Source organism: Hyperolius riggenbachi, chromosome 6 (genome assembly GCF_040937935.1).
Source record: "Hyperolius riggenbachi isolate aHypRig1 chromosome 6, aHypRig1.pri, whole genome shotgun sequence".
Taxonomy (NCBI): Eukaryota; Metazoa; Chordata; class Amphibia; order Anura; family Hyperoliidae; genus Hyperolius; species Hyperolius riggenbachi.
Genome location: NC_090651.1, coordinates 129,666,948 through 129,693,185, shown reverse-complemented (window position 1 = coordinate 129,693,185; position 26,238 = coordinate 129,666,948). Strand labels below are relative to the sequence as shown.

The 26,238-nt window shown below is 42.5% G+C and overlaps 1 protein-coding gene across 5 annotated transcripts in view; it reads left to right on the top strand.

The window, feature by feature from the left end:
• PRRC2C (proline rich coiled-coil 2C) overlaps positions 1-26,023 on the top strand; it is a 118,451-nt gene extending 92,428 nt beyond the window's left edge. For 3 of the 5 annotated variants that reach the window (XM_068239906.1, XM_068239904.1, XM_068239902.1), the window contains 8 exons: positions 2,511-2,629; positions 3,768-3,996; positions 4,095-4,196; positions 9,305-9,511; positions 12,078-12,181; positions 12,813-12,945; positions 16,683-16,910; positions 23,342-26,023. In XM_068239906.1, coding sequence (XP_068096007.1) covers positions 2,511-2,629; positions 3,768-3,996; positions 4,095-4,196; positions 9,305-9,511; positions 12,078-12,181; positions 12,813-12,945; positions 16,683-16,910; positions 23,342-23,623 — 1,404 coding nt within the window. In that variant the 3' untranslated portion in view covers positions 23,624-26,023. The remainder of the gene's footprint in view (positions 1-2,510; positions 2,630-3,767; positions 3,997-4,094; positions 4,197-9,304; positions 9,512-12,077; positions 12,182-12,812; positions 12,946-16,682; positions 16,911-23,341) is intronic. The other 2 variants (XM_068239903.1, XM_068239905.1) reach the window with 2 other exon arrangements.
• The last annotated feature ends 215 nt before the right edge of the window (positions 26,024-26,238 follow it).

The window sequence follows — 26,238 nt, the reverse complement described above, 5'->3', positions numbered from 1 at the left end:
CTATTTTAAAAAATGCAAAGAAAAATGTCTTTTAAAGTTGTATAAACAGGTACAGAGGGTAGATGTGACACGGGGACACTGGAGGCACAGGGAGGGGGGCACAGAAGAGGTACAGGGGATAGAGATGGCACAGTGTTCTGACTTAAAGAGAACCCGAGGTGGGTTCTAAGAACTCTAATTGCACACAGAGGCTGGGTCTGCATATACTGCCCAGCCTCTGTTGCTATACTGATCCCCCCCCACAGGCCCCCCTGCGCTCTGCTTACCCCCCATAAATCATACGCCAAGCTGTCGACATGCAGCATGTTGCAGCCGGCTGTTTACCTTCCATCTGTCTCTCTCACCGCTCCCCCGCCTCCTCCATAGCTCCGGTCCCCGCCCGCGTCCCTTCCCTCCAATCAGCGGGAAGGGACGCGGGCAGGAATCGGCGCTATGGAGGAGGAGGGGGAGCGGCGAGTGACAGAAGGTAATCAGCCGGGTGCGTGTCGACAGCTCAGCGTATGATTTATGTGGGGCACAGCAGAGCACAGGGGGGCCTGTGGGGGGGATCAGTATAGCAACAGAGGCTGGGAACAGATTCAAGTTAAGAACGAACCTACAGTCCATATCTCGTTCGTTAACTGGGGAATACCTGTAGATACTAAATGACTGCACAATGCATGATGGAGCACTTTCCAACAGGAAGGGCTAGAAGGAGATTAAAGGACCACTGTTGAGAAAATTTAAAATATATGTAAACCTATACAGAGAAGGAATTCTCTCCCTCCCCATCCCCCCCCCCCCCCCCCCCACCAGAGTAAAATGAGCCATAAATTAATTTTCTACTATGTTGCTGTCACTTACATTAAGTCTTAGAAATCTGACAGGTTTTGGACTGGCCCAGCTCTTCGTAGGGGATTCTCCTGGTTTTCTTTATTTCCAAAAGCACTTAGTGAATGGCAGTTTCTCCATCCAGCTGCCAAAGTGTGCAGCAAGCACAGAGGCTACCCAGCACCTTTGTATAAATGTTTTTCAAGGAGTGTCTTTATAAAGAATCCCCTATGGAAAGATGGACTAGCCCAAAACCTGTCTGTAATGTCAGATTTTCACTACTTACTGTAAGCGACAGAAACTTAGGAGAAAAGTAATTTATGGCTCAATTTACTCTGGAAGTAACCAGCTTCTTATTTGTATGTGTTTACATATATTTCAAATGTTAAGATTTTCGCGACAGTGGTCCTTTAAGGCCTCTTTTCCACAGACAGTTGATAGGCAGTGAAATGCCTCTCAAACTCTCGCAACTGCTCACTGCTTCCTGGCAACTGCTCACTGCTTCCTGGCAACTGCTTACTGCTTCCTGGCAACTGCTCACTGCTTCCTGGCAACTGCTCACTGCTTCCTGGCAACTGCTCACTGCTGCCTGGCAACTGCTCACTGCTGCCTGGCAACTGCTCACTGCTGCCTGGCAACTGCTCACTGCTGCCTGGCAACTGCTCACTGCTGCCTGGCAACTGCTCACTGCTGCCTGGCAACTGCTCACTGCTGCCTGGCAACTGCTCACTGCTGCCTGGCAACTGCTCACTGCTGCCTGGCAACTGCTCACTGCTGCCTGGCAACTGCTCACTGCTGCCTGGCAACTGCTCACTGCTGCCTGGCAACTGCTCACTGCTGCCTGGCAACTGCTCACTGCTGCCTGGCAACTGCTCACTGCTGCCTGGCAACTGCTCACTGCTGCCTGGCAACTGCTCACTGCTGCCTGGCAACTGCTCACTGCTGCCTGGCAACTGCTCACTGCTGTCCGGCAACTGCTCACTGCTGTCCGGCAACTGCTCACTGCTGTCCGTGGAAACTGCTTGCTGTCCGTGGAAACTGCTTGCTGTCCGTGGAAAATAGGCCTAATGCACTTGGCTGAGATGACGATGCACTCTGGATCTCACTGCTACATATCGGGAGGCCCGGCATCTAGTGTGTCTCTGAGGCTTGACAAAAGCAGGCAGTGTTTTATACTGGAGGAGCACTATGCCCCAGTGGTTGTATCTCTCTAGAAGCCCTTTCTAATAGCCATCTTTGGATCTTACAGTTAGATAGGATTTTTCCAGTGCTTTGCCCATTCGCAGGGCACCATGATTATCAGTGTTGTTACTGTGCCTGTTCCCACTGTGTTGCCATTGGACATGATTTGATTTTCATGCAGATAGTGCATGCTGCATTTTTCCTGCGTTTTGGATTAGGTCAGTGAGAATGCAAAAATAGGCATATCGTATTATGATTTTGGGGGGGGGGGGGGGGTGTTTATGCGCTTTGTCCGGCAAAGGGATAATTATACTTGTGCCTGAGCACATTTAGCCTGTAAGTATGTGAATTATTGTAATAAAATAGTCACTCGTAATGTGAAACTAATGTCACTGGTGCATTTGTAACCATAATAATTTATTTCTTTTGTGCAGTTTTCACGGTTAACTTGTATAACAAATGTATTTTGTTTATGCACTGGTAATCTGTAGTTCATGATCTTATTTATATTCTTCTAGATTCCAATCCCTATTTATGCTCCTTTGCAAGGACAGCATCAGGCACAGCTTGGTTTAGGACCTGGTCCTGCGGTTTCTCAAGCTCAGGAATTGTTTACACCCTCTCTTCAACCTTACAGGTAAGACCACATTGCTGTGAATATTTGTACAAAGTAGGGCTTTAAGGTGGAACTGAACTCTTGCACGGGATAGGAGGAAAACCTAGAGAAATGCATCCTGTATGTATTTACAGAGTTTAGCCTGTCTAATTCCCCCTCATCTGTGTCTAATTACAAGTTGTAATTGGATATCTCCCCTGTGAGCTGACTGCCACAGCAGATAAGTTCATTTTAAAGCACAGGATGGTAACAATATGTCTGCTTCCATGAAAGCAGGAAGTAAAAACACTGGAGATTTATTTTAGGGTTTGTATCAGTGGTAACAAATATTTTTTTTTCTTTAATGGTTATGCTGTTGCCTATCTTTTAGAGCAGTGAGGAAGTTCTGAGTTCAGGTGTGCATAAAAGAGAAGCCGTCAGCCATGCTATCTCAGAAAAAAAACACATATATGTGGATAAATACTTGCTCTACTTACATAACATATGTATTGCACTGTCCACATTTTGATTTTAGTGACTTTTCTATAGTAAAAAAAAAGAAAACAGCAAATCCCTCTTAGGATTTTCCATTTTGACTGTCTATCTTGAAGCCAATCCTGACATCATTTCCTCCCTTACTCTCTGATTGCCCACCCTCCTTTCAGTCTTCAGGCACTCCTACCCAGCTCTGCGGTATAAAGTGCATTGTCTCAGCATGAGAAATACTGGCCAATCAGAGGGGAACAGAGCTGTGAGAGGGGAAAATGGGAGGGAAGAAGGCTTTAACCAATTAGGCTGCATTAGTTATGTCTGAGGGGAAAGTAAAGAAGAAAACCCAGCATGCTCTGCAACTTCCTATGTGCGGCAGATGTACCAAATAAGAGCCAGGGAAACTGGGGAATGATGTTTTATGGAGAAGTAAAGTAAGAGTGATTTTTACTTTTGGATTGCCTGGTTAGCATCCTTATTACTTGTTTACCAGATAAAAATAAAGATTTGATTGTATGTCTGACAGTTACACTTTAAAGAAAATCTGTGAGGATTTGGCTTACAACAGATTTAGATGTTCTGCTGCAGGCATATGCATTCTATGGTGTTTTATTTATGAATTTGATAATTGTTACTTAATTGGCTTTGTCTGGTATTGTTACAATTGGATTTCTGCACTTGTGTGTTACAGGTCCCAGCAAGCGTTTCTCCAGAGCAATTTGTCTCAGCCCTCTGTTGTCTTGTCTAATGCCCTGCATAACTTCCCTGGCGTGCAACACCAGGAATTGGCTAAAGCTCAGTCTAGCCTAGCCTATCAACAAACAAATACCCAGCCGATCCCCATTTTATATGATCATCAGCTCGGCCAGTCTGGTTTGGGAGGATCACAGCTGATTGACACGCACATTCTTCAGGTAAGGGTGTGTATATATTTTTTTACTATTAGAAATCTATTTAGTATTTTCTTTAAAATGTATGTTGCTTTTAAACAAGTAACTCACTTCGTTATCCTGTATAGACACGGCAAGGCTTAGGGCAGCCATCGAACCTGTACTCTGGACAGCAGCCTAGCCAGACAAGCTACTACAACACAGCTCAGTCTCCTACTGCTCTTCAGCAGGTGAGCATAGCCTGTATCATTTTCTGAGTGTTAGAGTAAGCCTTAATTCATACTTTAAGCCTAGGAATGATTGTGACCACCCTGTCAGCATCTTAAAGAGAACCCGAGGTGTGTTTAAAGAATGTTATCTGCATACAGAGGCTGGATCTGCCTATACAGTCCAGCCTCTGTTGCTATCCCAAACCCCACTAAGGTCCCCCTGCACTCTGCAATCCCTCATAAATCACAGCCGTGATGTGAGGCTGTGTTTACATCTGTAGTGTCAGTCTCAGCTGCTCCCCCGCCTCCTGCATAGCTCCGGTCCCTGCCCCCGTCCCTTCCCTCCAATCAGCAGGGAGGGAAGGGATGCAGGCGGGGACTGGAGTTCTGCAGGAGGCGGGGAGAGCAGCAGACTGACACTATACAGATAACACAGCCAGCTCTGACAAGCTGTTTGTCAGCAGCACGGCTGTGATTTATGAGGGATTACAGAGTGCAGGGGGACCTTAGGGGGGTTTGATATAGCAACAGAGGCTGGGCTGTATAGGCAGATCCAGCCTCTGTATGCAGATAATATTCTTCAAACCCACCTCGGGTTCTCTTTAATTACTTTGGAGACCCTTTCACCCCCCCCCCCCTTTTTTTTTTCTTTTTTTTATTATTGCTTGTACATCAACCACCATATCTAAGCAATCTGCATCAAGAGCAGACTGATTGGTAAAAGGTTGGATAGGTTTCAGTTTCAAGATACAGTATATCTTGGGTGTTATAGCACATGCATTTAGGAAGCTGGAAACTATGGGAAAAAATGATTTATCCACCGCCCCATGCTCAGGCTATATCCGCAAGCTACATTCCTGACCCTTATTTTTAAAACTAAAAATTAATAAGGTTACAGATACCCTAAAATGAACTCTTGGGACCGTGATAAGTGTGTGTGTGTGTGTGTGTGTGTGTGTGTGTGTATACAGTACTAAACATATTTAACCACTTAACGACCGCCTAACGCCGATAGGCGGCGGCAGGTCGTAAGTGGTTTCACATGGAAACGGCCGCTCCATGTCAGTTCACGGAGGGTGTCTACGTGAACAGCCTGCGAGCCTCCGGTCGCGGCTCGTAGGCTAAATGTAAACACGCGGGGAAGAAGTCCCCTGTGTTTACATCATACGGCAAAGGAGAGCAGCGATCCCCTGCCTCTGATTGGCCGGGGATCACCGGCATCTGATAGGCTAAAGCCTACCAGAGGCGGTGCAGGACGGATCGCCGTCCTGTGCCGCCCATAGTGAGGAGGGTAGGAAGGGACACACACACACACACACACACACACACACACACACACACACACACACACACACACACACACACACACACACACACACACACACACACACACACACACACACACTAAACGAAAATAGCCGGCGGCGATCAGACACCTTCCAGCAGGACATCCCCCTAGTGGGGAAAAGGGGGGGGGGGGGGAGTCTGGTCACCCTGGCTGCCTGATGATCTGTGCTGTGGGCTGGAGAGCCCACGCAGCACAGATCAAACAAGCCCGGTCCTTAAGTGGTTAATAACTAAGCTGTTTGGGTATTTTGTTTGTTTTTTCTCCATACCTGAAAGAGTTAACCTTCAGGGATACAAGTAACAGTTTCTGTCTTGTTGAAACCTTTGTTGGATTATAGTGTAACCCTCACTGATAAGGAATTACAACCATAAAAGTTTTTTTTGTCCTGGAGAGAAAAACTTAATGCTGCAAGTAATAGATTACTATGAACGCTATGCGCATGACGTCCATGCCATTTTCTATTGTTAAATACAAAAATGTACATACCGGCAAAGGCACGGCACAATCTGTTAATCACACTACACATAAATATGCTGTGTTCCTCTTCCAAAAGATCAGCTTCAATTTTCTGTTTTATTTTTCATAGCCTTTTACTTCCCTGCCTACAATGGGCTGGACACAGTGGAAGAAGTTGCAACTCTGTGTGTGTCCCTCAGTTGTGTTTTAGCTATGTAGATCTTTGAAGTTTTTGCATTTTGAACTCTTCATGCTGCTGGAGTTTAGAAGCTGTTTCAATATGGTTGGGAATGAGTCCCAGGTAACAGAAAAAGGAACTCTTGTTAGTGTAACGATCCACACTTGAGCACACCACTATGCTCAAATAGTACCAGGTTTCTTTATAGGAGGATCGATTTAAAGGATACCACAACTGACATGTGGCATAATGAGATAGACATGGGTATGTACAGTGCCTAGCACACAAATAACTATGCTGTGTTCCTTTTTTTTTTTCTCTGCCTGAAATAGGTAAATATCAGGTATGTAAGTGGCTGACTCAGTCCTGACTCAGACAGGAAGTGACTACAGTGTGACCCTCACTGATAAGAAATTCCCCCTTTTTTATCTCTTTCTTGCTCTCAGAAGCCATTTTCTGCTAGGAAAGTGTTTTATAGTTGGAATTTCTTATCAGTGAAGGTCACACTGTAGTCACTTCTTGTCTGAGTCAGGACTGAGTCAGCCACTTACATACCTGATATTTACCTCTTTCAGGCAGAGAAAGAAAAAAAGGAACACAGCATAGTTATTTGTGTGCTAGGCACTGTACATACACATGTCTATCTCATTCTGCCACATGTCAGTTGTGGTATCCTTTAAATCAAGTGAAGCCACAAAATAGCGATCTGTTTCCAAAATTTTTTGTTTCACACTTTATTATATTCACCAAAAAATATTTTTCTTCTTCAAAAAGGTAGAAAAATTCTTTGTAAAGCAGCAGAAGAATTTGTGATACAGACATATAAAAAGCAATACAAAAAGCAGATCATAGACACTGTGTGCTTTGTTTGATGAAAAAAAGGTAATTTTAGTTCAGGCGATGACACTAGTCCGTTTTGGGTTATTGACCTTTCCTCAGGCCTTTACAAAGCATAGAGAATTATCTTAACCAGAGAACACTGTTTGCAGCTGAGTTTCCCTATGTTAGCCATCAGTCAGGTGCCGTGTTGTGTCTGGTTGGAACAGATACCTCTTTACTAATTAACCTATTTTGGTTCCTGGACGTAGTTTCTACGTCCAGGAACCATGCGCGCTACCGCGCGCTCCCGCGGCCGATCGCGTGCACGCGCACTCCCGGCCGCGGATTCGGTAGCCAGGGAATCAATGTATCGGGCTACGGTGCCTGATCATTGATTCCTCTCCCCCGCTGAAAAAGCGACAGCTTCTCTCAGAAGCGGCGCCTTTTCTGGCCGTTCCCTTCCCGATGCGTCACTGTAAGCGTATGTTACGCTTAGAGTGACGTCATGTAAACAAACTCATGGCCGCCATCTTGTGGCCAAAAAGTAATACTACACCTGTAAGAAATTTTTTTTTTTTAAATTAACACACATTTACATTATAGATCTATTGTTTACCTCCCACCCTCCCAAAACTACCCAAATAAAATGTTTACAATAAAAAAAAAAAAAAAAAAAAAAAAAAAAAAAATGTAAATATTTACCTAAGGGTCTAAACTTTTTAAATATCAATGTAAAGATGAAATATTTCTATATTTTTTTTTTATTTTAAACTTGTAAATAGTGATCGATGCAAAACGGAAAAAAATGCACCTTTATTTCCAAATAAAATATTGTCGCCATACATTGTGATAGGGACATAATTTTAACAGTTTTATAACCGGGACATATGGGCAAATACAATACGTGAGTTTTAATTATGGAGGCGTGTATTATTTTAAAACTATAATGGCTGAAAACTGAGAAATAATGCATTTTTTCCGTTTTTTCTTATTCTTCCTGTTAAAATGCATTTACAGTAAAGTGGCTCTTAGCAAAATGTACCCCCCAAAGAAAGCCTAATTGGTGGCGGAAAAAACAAGATATAGATCAGTGCATTGTGATAAGTAGTGATAAAGTTATAGGCTAATGAATGGGAGGTGAACATTTCTCACGTGAAAACGACGGAACCTGAATGGGTTAAATTCATTTTTGGTATTTTATGACTGTACATATTCTCTGGTTAAGATAATTCTCTATGCTTTGTAAAGGCCTGACAAAGGGTCAATAACCCGAAATGGACTAGTGTTGTCGCCTGAACTAAAATTACCTTTTTTCATCAAACAAAGCACACAGTGTCTATGATCTGCTTTTTGTATTGCTTTTTATATGTCTGTATCACAAATTCTTCTGCTGCTTTACAAAGAATTTTTCTACCTTTTTTGAGGAAGAAAAATAATTTTTTGTGAATATAATAAAGTGTGAAACAAAAAAATTTGGAAACAGATCGCTATTTTGTGGCTTCACTTGATTTAAATCGATCCTCCTATAAAGTAACCTGGAGTTTAGAAGCTGCCTGCTCTATGGACTGTGTATTCAGCATTCAGAATCAGAATCAGAATCATTTATTTCGCCAAGCATGACAGGATCATGCCTGGAATTGGGTTTGGCACATACAGAGCTCAACATCTACAAGGACATGAGAAATAGTGCACTAAACAAGAGACATACATGATAAAGCATTTAACAAGATACAACAGATAGCATTTAGCATGATACAACAGAAAGTGGAGGCAGGCTATGAGGGCTCGGCCCGTAAGTCCCAAGTACGTCTGCGCACCTAAGGATGGGGTGGTGGTGGGACGTGGGTGGAGTTCAGGAGATTGACTGCTGAAGGGAAAAATGAGTTCCTATGCCTCGTGGCTTCGCTTACGTTTACGTTTTCTTTGAACTTGCACACAAAATAAAATGATGCAGATGAGCGGAGTTTGCTTTTGTACAGCTTACAGCAGTGGTGATCTATTCTGACTTTTTGCTTGCAGCACCAGTTTTTCTTACATGATTTTAATATCCTCTTCCTAGCAATTAACATACCAAACATACATTTTTTTCTGATTGCCATGAAAATATTGATTTCCTAGTATATTACTGATGTAATAAATGTGGGTACATTAATATAAAACAAAATACTTTAATAAAAAAAAGCCTCTCCTTTAGGCTTTCTAGGGCCAGTCTTTACACTACTAACTTCAAAGTTTGTACTCCACTTTTAAAGTCTATCACCGTTTTTAAGCTTTCACTCTTGAGGAATGTTTCATACTAGTGAGATGATCTTGACTTTGTACTTCCAGATGACGGTACCATTGCAAGGCTCACAGCTGTCCTTGCCCAACTTTGGTTCAACTGGGGGACAGCAACTTATTGCACTATCGCAAACCCTGCCACCCGCACCTCAAGCTCAGCACCAGAGTCTATCTAGGACAGGCCAAGTGAGCCAGGCTTACCGAGGCCTGATCCCTTCTGGCAATCAGCATGGAATGATGGCAGCCCCTGGCAAGGTGACCATTTTAATTCTTCTGTGTACTTTTGAGTAATCTTAGGTTATTTAAGACCTATTCAGAATTCTCCCCAGAATTTTTTTTTCTAGCTGGGTGGTATGAAAAAGTAGCCGTGTTGGGCGTGACGGGGGAATGCAGGGTTGGCAGAACTCTGCTTACAGCATAGGAGGATGGAGGAGGTGAGCTGATAACAGCCGGGTGCTCACCAAAATTAGCCAGGTGGAGCACCCGGCTAAAAGAGCCTGGGGAGAACAGTGCATATTCATTATGGTGAAGTGGAACAAAATGACAAAAAGGCCGTTCATTACAATTCTGCTCAGTCTCATAATCTTCCAAAACCCAGGTTAGATTTTTACATTTGTGCATCCTAGATATAGTGCCAGGCATTGGGTTTGTTTTCATACCTGCCAGCCACATGAACCAAGGATTCATGATGGGCCGATATACCAGATGCAGGTTCACTATTCATCCACGTTGCATGCAGTTGTTTAGCTTTTGTTAGTATGTAGACAGAACACCCATTAAAGTTACAGCAATGCAAGTCAGCTGTCACTCCACCTTCCCTTTCTGGAAAGAGGTGTGTTGATTTTCCACAGCTAAAACAATCGTTCCTGATAGATCTGGCACTAAAATTAGTCTAGCATGCAGTTGCATATCTGTCAGCAATGACTTCTCTCCCATTTCCATCATTGCTTCTGCATTTTTCACAATATTAAAGAAAAGGAAAAGTCAGTGGGAAAAAGAAGGAAAAAAATGTTTAAAAACAGAATTGGTATTCTATTGTCCTGAACTTTGCATAGCTGAAAGTGAAGATTGTATTGAAGTAAACACGCAAGGCAGATGTTTAGTAAGAAGTAAGAAGAGGTTTTGTGTCCTTCGGGTCCATGCACAAAGCTGAGGTAATATTGTTGTGTGAGGACAGCGCATGGCAATATTACCAGTACTAATACTACTGGCAGCAGAGTTATGCTGTTACCTTAGTAACGCACGCATTACTAAAGGACCTCGTGGTTCACTGCTGCCAGTAGTAATGGTAATATTGCCATGCGCCATTTGCGCACAGCAATATTACCGCATCTTCGTGCCTCAACCCTATTAATGGCAATGTTACAATTGCCTTCCGTGTATAAAAAATGTACATTTGTGTACAATAGAATTGAAGTAAATTGTTTTGTTTTTTTACTTTTACGATTTTTTTTTTTAACAAAGAATCACATGTAATTAAGTTACGCAACATCTCCACGATCCGGCACTTCCTGACCCCAGAAACTGCCAAACTCCTTGTCCGTGCCCTCATCCTCTCCCGCTTGGACTACTGACTGCTACACCCTTCTGTCAGGCCTCCCTCAGAACACACGCACACACACACTCCATCATAATTGCAGCAGCCAGACTAATCTACTCCTCCCACCGCTCTGTCTTAAAGTGAATGGGAACCGCATTTAAAAAAATGACAGATACTTACCCAAGGAGAGGGAAGGCTCTGGGTCCTATAGAGCCTTCCCACTCCTCTCCTGGTCCCCTTGTTCCAGTGCTGGCTCATCCGGTAGCAGTATTTGACTAATTTAGTCAAATACTGCTTTACCCGGCCGAAGGAGGCTTTAGAAGTCTTCAGGGAGCAAGAGTGCTCCTGAAGAAGGGCGGCCCTGTACTGCACCTGCGCAAGCACGCTCATGCCTGTGCAGTATGGAGCCGCACACCTTCGGGAGGACACGGCCCCCGAAGACTTCCAAATACCCTTTAGGTTGGGGAATTGAAACTGGTGGGAGCAAGCACAGGATAGAGGGCACCGAGAGAGGAGACTGAAGGCTCTATATGACCCAGAGCCTTCCCTCTCCTTAGGGAAGTATTTGCTTCATTTTTTTTTTAAATGCGGTTCCCATTCACTTTAACGACTCCTGTATGCAAATCCCTTCACTGGCTTCAAATCCGCTTTAGAATTGGCTTTAAAATCCTACATTTGGCCTACAAACCTATACACAAGTCCTGCCCGACCTACATCTCCGACATGGTCAGAAGATACACCTGGTCACCCATTTCGCTTCTCCAACAACCTCCTTCTGACCACTCCACTCATCTCGCACTCCCATGCATGACTACAGGACTTCACTAGAGTTGTCCCCATCCTGTGGATTTCTCTTCCACTGCCCATTAGACTCCAGAAGCCCCCCCCCCCCCCCCCCAACACCTTCAAACAAGCCCTCAAAAATCGTCACTTTAAGGAGGCATACTCCGCCTCAACGCTGCCCTAACTCTATCTGGCGAGAACTTCTTGATGCAGTTTCCCCCCCTTTGGCAGCGCCCTCCCTCTTTGTGTATCCTACTTGATTGTGCACTCTACCCAGAGTAACGTAAACTTGTATTATTGCCACTACCACTCCAGTGTATGATCTAGCATTGTATTACTACCAGTATTGTGTTGTGTATCTTTTTGCTTATTACCTGTATTGTGTTGTCGGTCACCCCTGTTATCATTGTCTGTAATCTTATGTATTGTAAATCGCTGCGTAATATGTTGGCGCTCTATAAATCCATTAAGTATTAGGTTCTGTTGTCCTGTTTACAGGTATCTGATATTGACCTGAAGCCTTATGGCAGTGCTTTGGACCATGTGAAGCCCGGTACACCACCTGTTGGAAGAAGCACAACACCAACATCAAGTCCATTTCGGTGAGCTTGTTAACCTGGGTTTGCAGTTACATAAATTTAAGTACTGCTCAGATTGTGCTAATGAGCTAAGTTTATTCAAGTTTTAACTAGGTATGATTTGGGTATTAAAGTGGTTCTAAACATTAGTATGGCATGTACACCTTTACGAAAACCATGTTTGCTGAGTACCCATTGGTGTTTCATCATCCTGAGTATCTATCCCCCTACATATGTTAGGTGTACTCTATAAATTATGCATTAATTATTTCCAAACTTTCCCTTATGCTTTTAATTAAGAATTTAACAATTCATATTTTTTTCAAAACTCAATAACTATAAAATGTTCGAGTGCTCTCTGATCCCCAAATAAGTAGCCCCTTGGGATCCTAGGCATTAAAACACATTGGGGTTGATTCACTAAATTTTACTTCTTAATTATCTCACCTTAGATTGATCTCTGCTATATGGAGAACTAATGTATGAGCAAAACAGATAAGGAAAGATAAACCATGAGCTAATTCATTAAACTTTTTGTAAATTAAGCCCATTTTACCTTTTTGTGTATTGAGACTACAGTATTTTACCGCTTCAGTCAGTTTGTATCCTTCTTTTCAAAAACACAATATTCAGGTATACTTTTGTTTTCTTGAAGGGCAAATTCTACAAGTCCCAGCAGTCAGTCAAGCAAAATGAACAGCTTGGTTTACCAGAAGCACCAGTTTACAACGACGGCTGCCAATGTGAGAATGGGCCAACCTCCCTTCCCGACACAGTTTCCTCCACAGGTAAAACTGCTCTTTGGTTTGCTTGTATTTTCATCAGCCAGGGTACAACAGTATGCCAAAACCTGAGCTAACCAAAGGGATGATTATCCATTCTACATTTTCTAACTAGCTTGTAGCCATTTTGAAATCTGTTTTATTGCAGTATTGTATTATTGTATTTATTGACTTTCCCAGTTACATGTAAGGTAGTTGTACAATATTCTGTGTAGTCACCAGGCTATCTGCTTGGCACCTGTCTCTGTAAGAATTTTTTTTTTTTATCTAGTACAAAGTTCTGTTATAAAAATAATAAAGCTGGATTTGCTAGGTCATTATTTCTATGGCAGAGACTCTTTGCTGCTTGGGAAAAGTTTGTAAAGTGTGGAAGTCTCCACTAAGACAGTCTTATCATATGACACCATACAGTCTTGGGACTTTTCTCTAAGAAAATACTACTTCTGCAAGATATGCATTTCTTCATACTACTGTGTCTCTTTCCAGTTCTGTATGGAAGTTTTGGGACAGTCTATTGGTCTCTGACAATCCTATATTCACATTTCCACAATTGCCTTAATTAGGTTATCTTTAAAGAGAACCCGAGGTGGGTTTGAAGAATATTATCTGCATACAGAGGCTGGATCTGCCTATACAGCCCAGCCTCTGTTGCTATCCCAAACCCCCCTAAGGTCCCCCTGCACTGTGCAATCTCTCATAAATCACAGCCACGCTGCTGACAAACAGCTTGTCAGAGCTGGCTGTGTTTATCTCTATAGTGTCAGTCTGCTGCTCTCCCCGCCTCCTGCAGAACTCCTGTCCCCGCCTGCATCCCTTCCCTCCCTGCTGATTGGAGGGAAGGGACGGGGGCAGGGACCGGAGCTATGCAGGAGGCGGGGGAGCAGCTGAGACTGACACTACAAATGTAAACACAGCCTCACAGCACGGCTGTGATTTATGAGGGATTGCAGAGTGCAGGGGGACCTTAGTGGGGTTTGGGATAGCAACAGAGGCTGGGCTGTATAGGCAGATCCAGCCTCTGTATGCAGATAACATTCTTTAAACACACCTCGGGTTCTCTTTAACTTTTAGGACCGACGGGGTCTGGCCCCCTTAAGGATCAAAAAAATCAAAAAAAACTTCCTAATCACTGTGCTTGGCTCACAGTCATATTTGCACCTGACCAAGGTACAGAGCTCCGCTGTCTTTAGACAGCTGAGATTTGTGCCAGTGAGGACACTATAGCGCCCTGTGCACGGCAGCCAGTGGCATTAAAACTACGCTGCATTAGGCTTAAAGGGAACCTAAACTGAGAAGGATATGGATTGTTCCTTTTAATATAATACCAGTTGCCTGACTCTCCTGCTGAACCTGCGTCTGTAATGCTTTCAGCCACAGCACCTCAACAAGCATGCAGATCAGGTGCTATGACTGAAGCCAGACTGGATTAGCTATATGCTTGTTTCAGGTCTGTGATACAGCCAAAGAGATCAGCAGGACGGCCAGGCAACTGGCATTGTTTAAAAGGAAACTTCCATATCCCTCTCAGTTTAGGTTCCCTTTAAGCAGCCACAAGTGCATTGTTGTTTTAACTCCACATGTTCCCAAAGGGTAAACCATTTATGATAGGGGTTCCTGGATAAGATTTTCCTCCTAAAGTCCCACAGTAGTGATGCTCATGTCTAGAACTTATAGAGAAGAGTGTCATTTGTTTGATCAGCTGATAGATTTGCAAAGCTCTTCTTTGCTGTGATCACATCCTGATTTAGCACATGACTCTGACTAGCAAATCAGAGACTTGCGTATATATCACCTGACCAAACTGATCACATGCTTCTTCTCCATGAGTTCTAGACATGACCATTAAACTACTGTTTATGCATGGTATTGTATGGATATTGTCTTCTGTTTATATCTCCCTAGGAGACCTCCTTACAGGTAAACTTCCTGTTCCTAGTCTTCAGGGTTTTCCTCCTGTGTCTTCAGTCAGAAAATGTAGGGTGATGATCTGTATCCATCACCATAGAAGGATAAGTAACAGAAGTCTTGAGGTTAAGCTCTCATCATGGTCAGCTTAGCAGTTTACACTCTCGGGCCATTTTTCTACCCAATTCCTGATTAATACCTCCTAGCCGCCGTTTAAATCCATTAAGACATCCATGTGAAAAGGCCATCAGGCTTGGCTGTGGAAGGTCTGTTAAAGTACCCATAATATAACTTGTTTTTAAGCCTTGTACACAGGCTAAACTCACGAAGGTGGCCAATAACCATCACCTGTACCGGGCATCGACTGTTGCCCAATTACCACTGTGTCTAATTTAATCAGCCAAGTGATGGCCAAGGGCATTGTTTCCATCGCTCACCCAACTTGTTCCATGACGGTTCTTGTGCGGCTATCCATCAGAGCCCCTGACCCCCCCCCCCTTCCCAGATAACAGTCTGTACAACCTCTGTCCTGCACTGTTGCCCAAGGGATAGATCCCTCTCTGGTGGCACGCCTTTGTTGTACGTGTGTTCGGTACGAGGCATTAGTCAGTCCCTAGTTTCCCCCTCTCAGATATAATCTCTCACCAGATACTCTGCAACCTTTGGAGTCAACTTTTGGCCCCCTCCATTCCTTTTATATTAAATTAGTGGTTTTCTTTCTTTATACCTTTTATTTAGGGAGTCTCAAACCATTTCATTTGTGACCTTTAGTTAATGCTCTGTTTTTTTGGTTTTTTTTTTTACCATTTACACTCTGTGTTGCAAGACCTTGTCTGGGTTTCCTTCATCACTCCTGCTACAAAAGGCACTTTTCTGAGAAACATTACCTTTGTCTAGACTAGAGCCTTCAGACTTACGGTCTTGTCCTGAAGTCTTCTTTCCTGGTTCTCTTGAGAAGTTGACACTGTTCCTTGCCCTGTGGCAGATCCACCTGTGTTGTGCAGGGAACTCATCTTCTCGTCTTCATATTGCCATTATCCTTACCTCTTCACAGTTCTTCAGTCTAAGGGCTCGTTTCCACTATTGCGGTGCAGAATCGCCTGGATTCCACCGCTGATGAAATAGCATGCGGATGCGATTTTTTTCGCATTTTTTGCCGCGAATTCGCATAGGTGAGGGTATATGCGAATTTAACCATGTCACTGCCTGTTTGAAGTTACATTGGTACCTATGCGAATTCACATGAAAATTCGCATACCATAGCCGCATGTGAATTCCCTATTAAATACATTAGCGGCGATTCGTATGCATTCCACTCGCAGGCGAATTCGTTGGCCCACCCACTTGCATTACATGTGCGAATCTGCATGCGTCCAGATTCGCGATAGTGGAAACGAGCCCTGACACAGTTCTCACAGCTTCAGATGCTTGCTCTTAGCACCTATGTTTTGCAGATAGATGTTGTAGTCAGTGTATTGGTTATATTTGTTTTCCAGTTCCCTGTCAGTTTTTCAAAACCTTGAGGATTGCACTACACGAACAATAGGATTAAAAAGTAATTTTTGTGCATGCCGTAGAATTAAATAATTCCAGCTTTCTGTCTGTATATCCATTTTCCATGACTCAGCTTTTGTACTTCAATATGCTTCTTCAAACAGAACATGGTGTTCTACAAAACTACAATAGTTCTATGGCTAAGGTTATTCATTTTTTATTGTACAGGTAAGGGACACATTTGACTGGCAAAACATTTACCTGTAGTAAAATAATAAAAATTAAAGTTTAGGTTGAATGATTGCCAACTGACTCATCTCACTCTTTTTTTTTTTTCCCATCAGATACTCTCCCAGCCCAACCTTGTTCCTCCAATGGTCAGAGGACCACATCCAAACTCCTTTCAACCTCCAGTTCAGCGTCCACCAATGGCACTTACTAACCAGCTAGCTGCACAGATGCCTACAGGTTTGATGAACCATCCACGTCTCCATCATGTGTCCCGGGCCCCTCCTATTCCACCTACTGGAGTGCGAGTTAATGCTGCTATAAAGGCAGAACAGGATCTGAAGGTCAGTAAGGCTTCCTGGCCTTTAATGGACACACTATAACATGGACCTTCTCAAGTTTTCTTAATCTGCTTCAGCAAGTCTATTTTTTTATGATTTTTACAGCTGTGACAATATATCTTGTACGTCAGCAAATCAAATATCTCTCTACTTCATTCCTTAGCTCGATGTGTTATAAATAAGTTCTAGTACATATTATTTAGACATTATGAACCCAATTTTCAATGATTCTCGAAGGCTGTAGAGAGGTGATCCATACATGGCCTAGAATCTTTGTAACTTCAACCCCTCTAGACTGACGTGACAGATGTTGGTGAAGATTACTGAAAAGATTGTGAAGCAGCTGGTATAAGATGGCAGTTATGCCTGGTACACACCATGCAATTTCCCCGTTAGATCGGCGGGTCGAATAATTCCCAATAGGTCTGTCCTGATTTTCATACAGACTTTTGTACAGAATTGGTCAGAAAATCGAGTGAGTAGCAAATGTCTATAGCCCTTCCCCAACTGACATTTTAGAGTGGTAAGGTTAGAAGGTTTTTAAACTCTGGAGAAACTGTGCAAATTTTCCCCCATAGTAAATGATTTGTACATCTAAGCGCTGTTGTTTCTTACGCCTGGAACCCACTTGCATCGACATTCTAAGTACTTATGATATATAAAAAACAAACAAGAAAAAACCTCCATAGCATTATAACTACGTCTCAAGTGGGGTCACACACAGCATTACATTAGCAAGAACTTTTAAAATCACAAGTGCTTAAAAAAGCACTGCTAGTGGGGTTGTAGGCCTTAGTATGATCAGGTGCAGAAGGAGCCTCCCATGTGGTGATTTGTGGATTGAATGAAACCAGTGACCACTGCCTCCATACCACCATCTAGGTTTGTTGAGGCTTAAAGGATAACTGAAGTGATGTATATGGAGGCTGCCATATTTTACAGTGGAGGAAATAATTATTTGACCCCTCACTGATTTTGTAAGTTTGTCCAATGACAAAGAAATGAAGTCTCAGAACAGTATCATTTCAATGGTAGGTTTATTTTAACAGTGGCAGATAGCACATCTAAAGGAAAATCGAAAAAATAACCTTAAATAAAAGATAGCAACTGATTTGCATTTTATTGAGTGAAATAAGTATTTGAACCCCTACCAACCATTAAGAGTTCTGGCTCCCACAGAGTGGTTAGACACTTCTACTCAATTAGTCACCCTTATTAAGGACACCTGTCTTAACTAGTCACCTGTATAAAAGACACCTGTCCACAGAATCAATCAATCAATCAAGCAGACTCCAAACTCTCCAACATGGGAAAGACCAAAGAGCTGTCCAAGGATGTCAGAGACAAAATTGTAGACCTGCACAAGGCTGGAATGGGCTACAAAACCATTAGCAAGAAGCTGGGAGAGAAGGTGACAACTGTTGGTGCGATTGTTCGAAAATGGAAGGAGCACAAAATGACCATCAATCGACCTCGCTCTGGGGCTCCACGCAAGATCTCACCTCGTGGGGTGTCAATGGTTCTGAGAAAGGTGAAAAAGCATCCTAGAACTACACGGGAGGAGTTAGTGAATGACCTCAAATTAGCAGGGACCACAGTCACCAAGAAAACCATTGGAAACACATTACACCGCAATGGATTAAAATCCTGCAGGGCTCGCAAGGTCCCCCTGCTCAAGAAGGCACATGTACAGGCCGTCTGAAGTTTGCCAATGAACACCTGAATGATTCTGTGAGTGACTGGGAGAAGGTGCTGTGGTCTGATGAGACCAAAATAGAGCTCTTTGGCATTAACTCAACTCGCTGTGTTTGGAGGAAGAAAAATGCTGCCTATGACCCCCAAAACACCGTCCCCACCGTCAAGCATGGGGTGGAAACATTTTGCTTTGGGGGTGTTTTTCTGCTAAGGGCACAGGAAAACTTAATCGCATTAACGGGAAAATGGACAGAGCCATGTATCGTGAAATCCTGAACGACAACCTCCTTCCCTCTGCCAGGAAACTGAAAATGGGTCGTGGATAGGTGTTCCAGTACGACAATGACCCAAAACATACAGCAAAGGCAACAAAAGAGGTCGCTCAAGAAGAAGCACATTAAGGTCATGGAGTGGCCTAGTCAGTCTCCGGACCTTAATCCAATAGAAAACCTATGGAGGGAGCTCAAGCTCAGAGTTGCACAGAGACAGCCTCGAAACCTTAGGGATTTAGAGATGATCTGCAAAGAGGAGTGGACCAACATTCCTCCTAAAATGTGTGCAAACTTGGTCATCAATTACAAGAAACGTTTGACCTCTGTGCTTGCAAACAAGGGTTTTTCCACTAAGTATTAAGTCTTTTATTGTTAGAGGGTTCAAAAACTTATTTCACTCAATGAAATGCAAATCAGTTGCTATCTTTTATTTAAGGTTATTTTTTCGATTTTCCTTTTGATGTGCTATCTGCCACTGTTAAAATAAACCTACCATTGAAATGATACTGTTCTGAGACTTTTCATTTCTTTGTCATTGGACAAACTTACAAAATCAGTGAGGGGTCAAATAATAATTTCCTCCACTGTATATCCTTTTAAGTAATACCAGTTGCCTGGCTGTCCTGCTGATCCTCTGCCTCTAATACTTTTAGCCATAGACCGCAGATCAGGTGTATCTGATATTGTCATATCTGACAAGCTTAGCTGCATTCTTGCTTCTGGTGTTATTCAGACACTACTGCAGCCAAATAGAACAGCAGGGCTGCCAGGCAACTGGTATTTAAAAGGAAATAAATATGGCAGCCTCCATATACTTCTCACTTCAGTTGTCCTTTAAGCTGCACTGGACTCAAGACACTGTAAACCCATATACACATGCTGTGTTGTAAGCAAGTGTTTTTTTATGGCAAGTTACCTGTGAATTAAATGCAGTTAATTGATTTCTTAGTGTTCAAACCCATGTCACATGGGAAACAGCCATGACAATTGAGTTTTCACAACTATTAGCTGCAGCTACATTTACATACATTGTAGTGGAGTTGCCAGTGATATTGTCTGGTTGCTAGGGACACAGTCCACGTGTATGGCTTGGAAATTACTTTCCTTAACCTCAATGTAATTAGGGCACAGAAGTATCTCAGGACTACTGACTCCTTTCATCTTCTGGACTTACTTTTCTTTGTGCGATAATAAAGAAAAACCCCAATGGGGTGGCTCACTTTATACACACTAGTAGTAAAATCACCAATAAAGATGCAATAGTATGCAACCTTTTCAAACATTGAGTACCACAAACAAAGGATCTTTAAAAGAATCAGTAAAAGAAAAACGCTCCATGTGTTGTTGTTGTGTTGCAAAAAAACACCACATCCCGTCACAGAAGCAGTGATGATCCGATGGGGCTATCGCAGTGTATTGGGTACCGTCGTATTGCCTAAACAGTAACCATGCATTGTGTGAGGCATACTTGCAATGGAAAGTATGCCTTACTGATTTGGCCGCACTGCAGCGATAACGCGCAGTGCAATTTGTGGGGTCTGTTGCGGTGCAATCATTATCACAATCCCACCACAGCACTGTGAAAGGAGCCTGAAAGTATCAGCTGTTACCCCTGAGAGAGAGCAGCTGACATTATGTTGTTGCTGTTCCAGCTGATTGGTCAGTACTACTGACTTTGTGGTGTAACACACCTTTAGATGTCTTGCATTCATAGTTGCGTTTATGATCCTGGCTATCCTCTATCCTGGGAACTGATAGTAAAGCAGTGCAGGCTCACTCCGACTGTCAATGGATACAAACAAATCTCCAATGACTGCATGCTTTTTATTTCTTTTGAATAAAAGTTAACTAAAAATCATTCAAATGGTTTAGTCTAGCTACCCACAAACAGAAGCTTCTGATCCGCGGAAGCCTGTGCTATTTTGCACAAGCTTTTGCAGTATAAACATGCTGCTCAGCTCTCGCGGATCAGAAGCTTCTGTTTGTGGGTAAAAATAATTATTTTGGATGACCACTATTGTGTAGTGCTTTAACCTGTTTCGTACCAGCGTTCTCTGGCCCCTTAAGGACCAGAGACTGATGGTACAGCAAAGCGCTCATATGTATGGCAGGGTGAGTGTATTACGGCTAGGAGAGAATGGCAGGAGCAGAGTGACTGCGCAGCAACGATTGTTAAAATCTTCATTCTGTTAGAGCTGCGCAGCCACATGGAGGACGTAGCTTTCAACTAACTCTGTCTGGAAGTGGTTAATCATGCAGTATTTTCCAGTAGGAACAATCATGCATGATTAGTTAGGCTGATAGTCTGGCATTTGTACAGGCGTCATTTGCACACGTGAAAATATGGTTGACTAGTAGTTTGTTGGGGTTGACTTTTTAAAGAGAACCCGAGGTGGGTTTGAAGAATCCTATTAGGACAGAGAGGCTGGTTCTGCATACAATGCACAGCGTCTGTGTCTGTACTGTTCCAGCCTCCCCTGCGCTTTGCTGTCCATTAAAAAACCGCCATGCTAGTGACATGCAGCTTGTTGCCGGCTGGCTGTTTACCTGAATGCTGTCTGTCACCACCGCTCCCCCGCCTCCTCCATATCGCGGCTCCTCGCCTGCGTTCCTTCCCTCCCTGCCTTTGTAAGCCGATTGGAGGAAGCTTACAGAGGCAGGGAGGGAAGGGATGCAGGCGGGGAGCCGCGATATAGAGGAGGCGGGGGAGCGGCGGTGACAGACAGCATTCAGGTAAACAGCCAGCTAGCGACAAGCTGCATGGCGGTTTATTTTATGGGGGACAGCAGAGCGCAGGGGGATCCTGGGGGGGGGGGCACTGTACAGACACAGAGGCTGTGCATAGTATGCAGAACCAGCCTCTGTGTCCTAATAGGATTCTTCAAATCCACCTCGGGTTCACTTTAAGCCACCCCTTTTATATAGGAATATATATGTAAATCTGCACTCAAACTTGCAATAACGGTTGCCCAAAATGTTCATTAGTGATAAATTTGGATGACTGTGTAGGACCTCTTGTGGTACAAACAAATTTCTTAGGTTGACGATGCTCCTGGACACTAATGGAAAGGCACACTATGCTTAACACACTTACTCACACTTCAATGATATCTGAGACCATCACAATTACACCCTTCTAGCACCAGAAATCTAAGTTGTATGTAACCTAAGTGTAGTGAGCATGCATAAACTGCAAGTTGAAACTGTGCTAAACAATCGCTTCAGCCAGCTTAGTCCTTACAGGGCTTTATTTGGACCTTTTTTACTGGGTGATTATAAATTCTGCCATTGTGGATTTTGTTCTAAAGAAGAAAAAAAAACTTCCTGAATGTATTGCTGATGTCTCCTGACTGCACATATCCACAACAAACAAATTGGGCTATGGTTAGCATTTGGTCCTGATCTTTATATTTATTCAGGGATATTCATACAAAGTACCTCCCTGGTGTTCAATTTCTGCAGGATTTCAATTCATTTTCATGACATTTTAGCCTGCAACTTACTGTAATGCGTCAAGCAAGGATCTAGTATACATTTTGAGTATAATAATACATTTGAAACACAAAATCATGTTAAAAGAATTCAATTTTCTGCCAGTCCGCAATTTCTCCACTCTTTAGCTTTTTGGCAAAAAAATTTGCCTTTTTTTGCATTAAAGTTCACATTGGTGTGTGAATTTTCCCTTGCAGGTTTCCAGAGCAAGCTAAAATTTGCATACAGACGAAAATTTTAGAGCCAAAAACGTGCAAAACAAATGGAACAATGTCTTAAAACTGGACGGCCTGACTCGTCCATATCGGTTTTAGCTGTTTTTGACTGGACGAGTCAGGCTCGTCCGTTGCTGCCATTGCTATCTACCTAAAAAAATGCAGCTTGTTTTGTGTGCTTATACAATGTGTTTAACCTCCCTGGCACTGTGGACGAGCCTGACTTGCCCATACCGGTTTCAGCTTTTTTTTTTCCCTGGACAAGTAAGACTCGTCCACACTGCCAGGGAGGTAAAACAAATTGTATAAGCACACAAACATGCTGCATTTTTTGTAGATCAAGGATGGCAACGGCAGCTTTCATAAACTTGGTATAGGACCACTTTTTTTTAGAAATATTTTGGATAACAAAGTCGAATCATAGTGCATTGAGGGAAAGCTTAAGAAGCAGCAAAAATCACCCATGGGAATGTATGCATTGATAGGTGTGCTCAAGCAAAGGTTCTATTGTTGGTATTTTCTTTTTAGGGGGAGAAGAAAAAAACCCAACTCTTGCTTGTATTTTCTTTTTGTCTTGCATGTATATGTAGCATTGCTTCCAATCTAATAGGCTTTGCTTATGTTGTATACCAATGTTTCATTTTCAGATTTACAGAATGAAATATAGTATTGTGACACAGACAAACTTGTATACCGCTTGGCCCATTCTAATTTATGGGACACATTTGTTTTTTTCCCCTTTCTTTTGCTTACCCTTAAGGCAAAACAGAGAGCAGAGGTTTTACAGTCTACGCACCGATTCTTCGAGCAACAGCAGCACCAGCAGAGTAAACCCGTAATCCCCAACCCTCAGAAAACTACCCCAGGTGTCCCAAAGCCTCCAGACACCATGTCTGAACCTTCCTTGGTCTCGCAAGAAAAGGTCGAAGAGAATCAAGTTGCTGCTGCTTTGCCTCCAGCTACAGTGCCGACCTCTACAAAACCAATTAGAACTGGACCAATAAAACCTCAGGCCATCAAAACGGAAGACACGAAATCCTAGAAACAGCCAGGAGAATTCTGTTCTCAGCTCTACACTGTGGTGTATTGATATGAGGCTTTTTATGTTTACTTAAAATACAGCAGCTAATGTTAAAGTAGGAAATGGGAATAGCAGAGTATAGTTAGCTATTGTGTGCAAGGGACAGAATCTGCTATGGCTATCCTCTCGCCATTTCAACGTGTGAAAGATAGAATATATTTTGTCCAAAAGGTTCTTTTGGAATCTGGTTTCTACTCAGTGTGTTGTGGTTGTTTTAGAGAGTGCCGCCGGTGTGCTGGCAGTCACAAATCTCTATGTAAAGGACTGAACCACCCAGAGAGGCTAACATTGAAAGGTTAGTAAGAAACACTAACTCCTGCAAGGCTACTCTCAATAGCTGTGCTAAAGCAGAGTGAGTTCAAGTCCAACAAAATATATGTATGCCCAAACACGCTTTATGGTCTTGTTTAGGGTTACACTGTTGGTTTTGGCTCGCACACTGTTTAGCTTTTTCCAATGCATCCGAATGTCAGGCCCTATTTTACCAAACCATTACCTTCTCAAGATGTGCTCCAGCCTGTACTGACTGAGCTTGCACAGACTAGTCAAGAACTAAAGTTGCAGGTGAAACTTAAGTCCTTAAATATCTGAGGTCATGCCAAGTTTTGTCTGAAATACAAGACATATTCTGGGTTTAAACAAGACCACCAAGTATGGTCAGATGTTTAGTTTCATAGAAAGTGACCTAGCTGCTGACTTTTTTCCCCAAAACAATGCTATGCTAAAAAAAAATTGAAATCATGCCATTGTTGCTGCTGTTCTAAATGTTTCAATGATATCACTCTCTATACTGTATCCTTAAAATCTGACCTCTTTACGACCATTTTTTTTTCCTTGACGTAGAATCAAGTAATACAGCAACATTTTTATATATAAATAAAAAGGAAATGGGATAAAGTTCTGTACTGACATAACACAAGACTGTAACTGTACATTATAAGATATCTTGTAAATGCAGCTATGTTGTGGTAGAAGTGTTCTTATTAAACTTAAACACTCATTTTGTCCAATAAAGAGTTTTTTTTCCTTTTAAAAATTATTCTGTCACCTGCTTTTGGCGAGCAATTTGTGACATTGTTCAACTTAGTTCTTTAAAAAAAAATCTGCATGAGTTACAGAAGGAATATTTGTTACTTAAGTGAGTTGGTAACAGGCTTCTCCTGATTAGGCATGAGCTCCGCAGAGCTCTGACGTTCAGTATTTGAGTAGAACTTGTGGCCCGCGGTAGGAGGGCAGTTAACTTACCCTTGTTGCCGTCTATAGCTTATGCGCTTCACGTCGCCTTACAAACCTGGAAGGAGGAAGTATTGGAGTGACGTGGAGCCCATAGGTTATAAGGCAGTGACAAAGGTAAGTTAACTGCTCCCTGCTGAGGCCTGCAGGTTTTGCTTGAAATTCAGAATCCGAACTGCAGAGCTCATGCCTACTCCTGATATAGTAATTATTGTTGTAAGCAAACGAATGCAATGCGTCAGTGATATTTATCTATATGCCTCTAACCTACTGCAGCCTTGATGAGAACAGGTTACAAGATGCCCTGGTATCCAAACTCACATCTATGGGAAGGGTAATACAAGTAGGGAATATCCTTAAAGTCAAAAATGCCCTCTTAACCTTTTATGGGAGAAAATAACTAGTTTCCTGGTATGACTGATTATCTGGCTAGAATTCTTAGTAAATTGCTTGACTAGAGCCAGTTTTCAGATCACATGTTTTTGTTTTCCTGACTCGCCCGATCTGCATACTTGTTCCAGGCAAGGGATTCAGAACCTATTCTAATCAGAGGATCAGAAGCCAGGCAGGTGACGTCATCCTAGCTTTCAGTTCCTTACTACACAGATCTTGATATTGACCTACATAGACACTGATAGGTCTTTAGTCAAAGATCAGATTTCACATGATGTAGAGTTCTGCTTGATATGGTATCGGGGTATACAGTTTTTAAGTTTGTGTTCATAAAAATTAATACTTTTTAGTTCTGTAAAATTCCCTAAATTTGGTTAAAGGATAAATGGTTAAGTTCTTAAGCAACTTTTTGTGTTAAAGTGCGACAGATTATTTTTCACGTTATTGCATAATCCCCCTTGACTTGCTGTACAGGTTAGGTGCACAGTGAGAGCTGTAGTTTAGTTGATTTTTTGTTTTGTTTTGTTTTTTAATATAAGTATATATTTCTTTTCTTTATTTTTTTTTTTAATTAAGTGAAGGAGGAAGCTTAGAACCTCCATTACTTTTGGCATTGTACAGACTTTACAGCCAATCTTCACCTTGTTCGGATGAGAAGAAAAGCAAACTTGTATGAAAATATTTACATTATCCAGTTTGATTACAGGAACAAAATAAAGTATTATCTAAATTTTGGCATCTGTCATGCATTCATTCTTTTGATTGTAAAGACTTAAGTAGGTATTCTCGGTGCACAGATGAAATTGTGCTGTTTTTTAATCCCTGCTTAAAAAACAAACTAGGCTCGATTCTCCTAAGTTTTCTCATCTGATCTACAAATTTTCTTTTCAGCATCTGGCACGTAAAGTACAAAAAAGGTTAAATGTATGTCAAACTTGGTTTTTCCGATG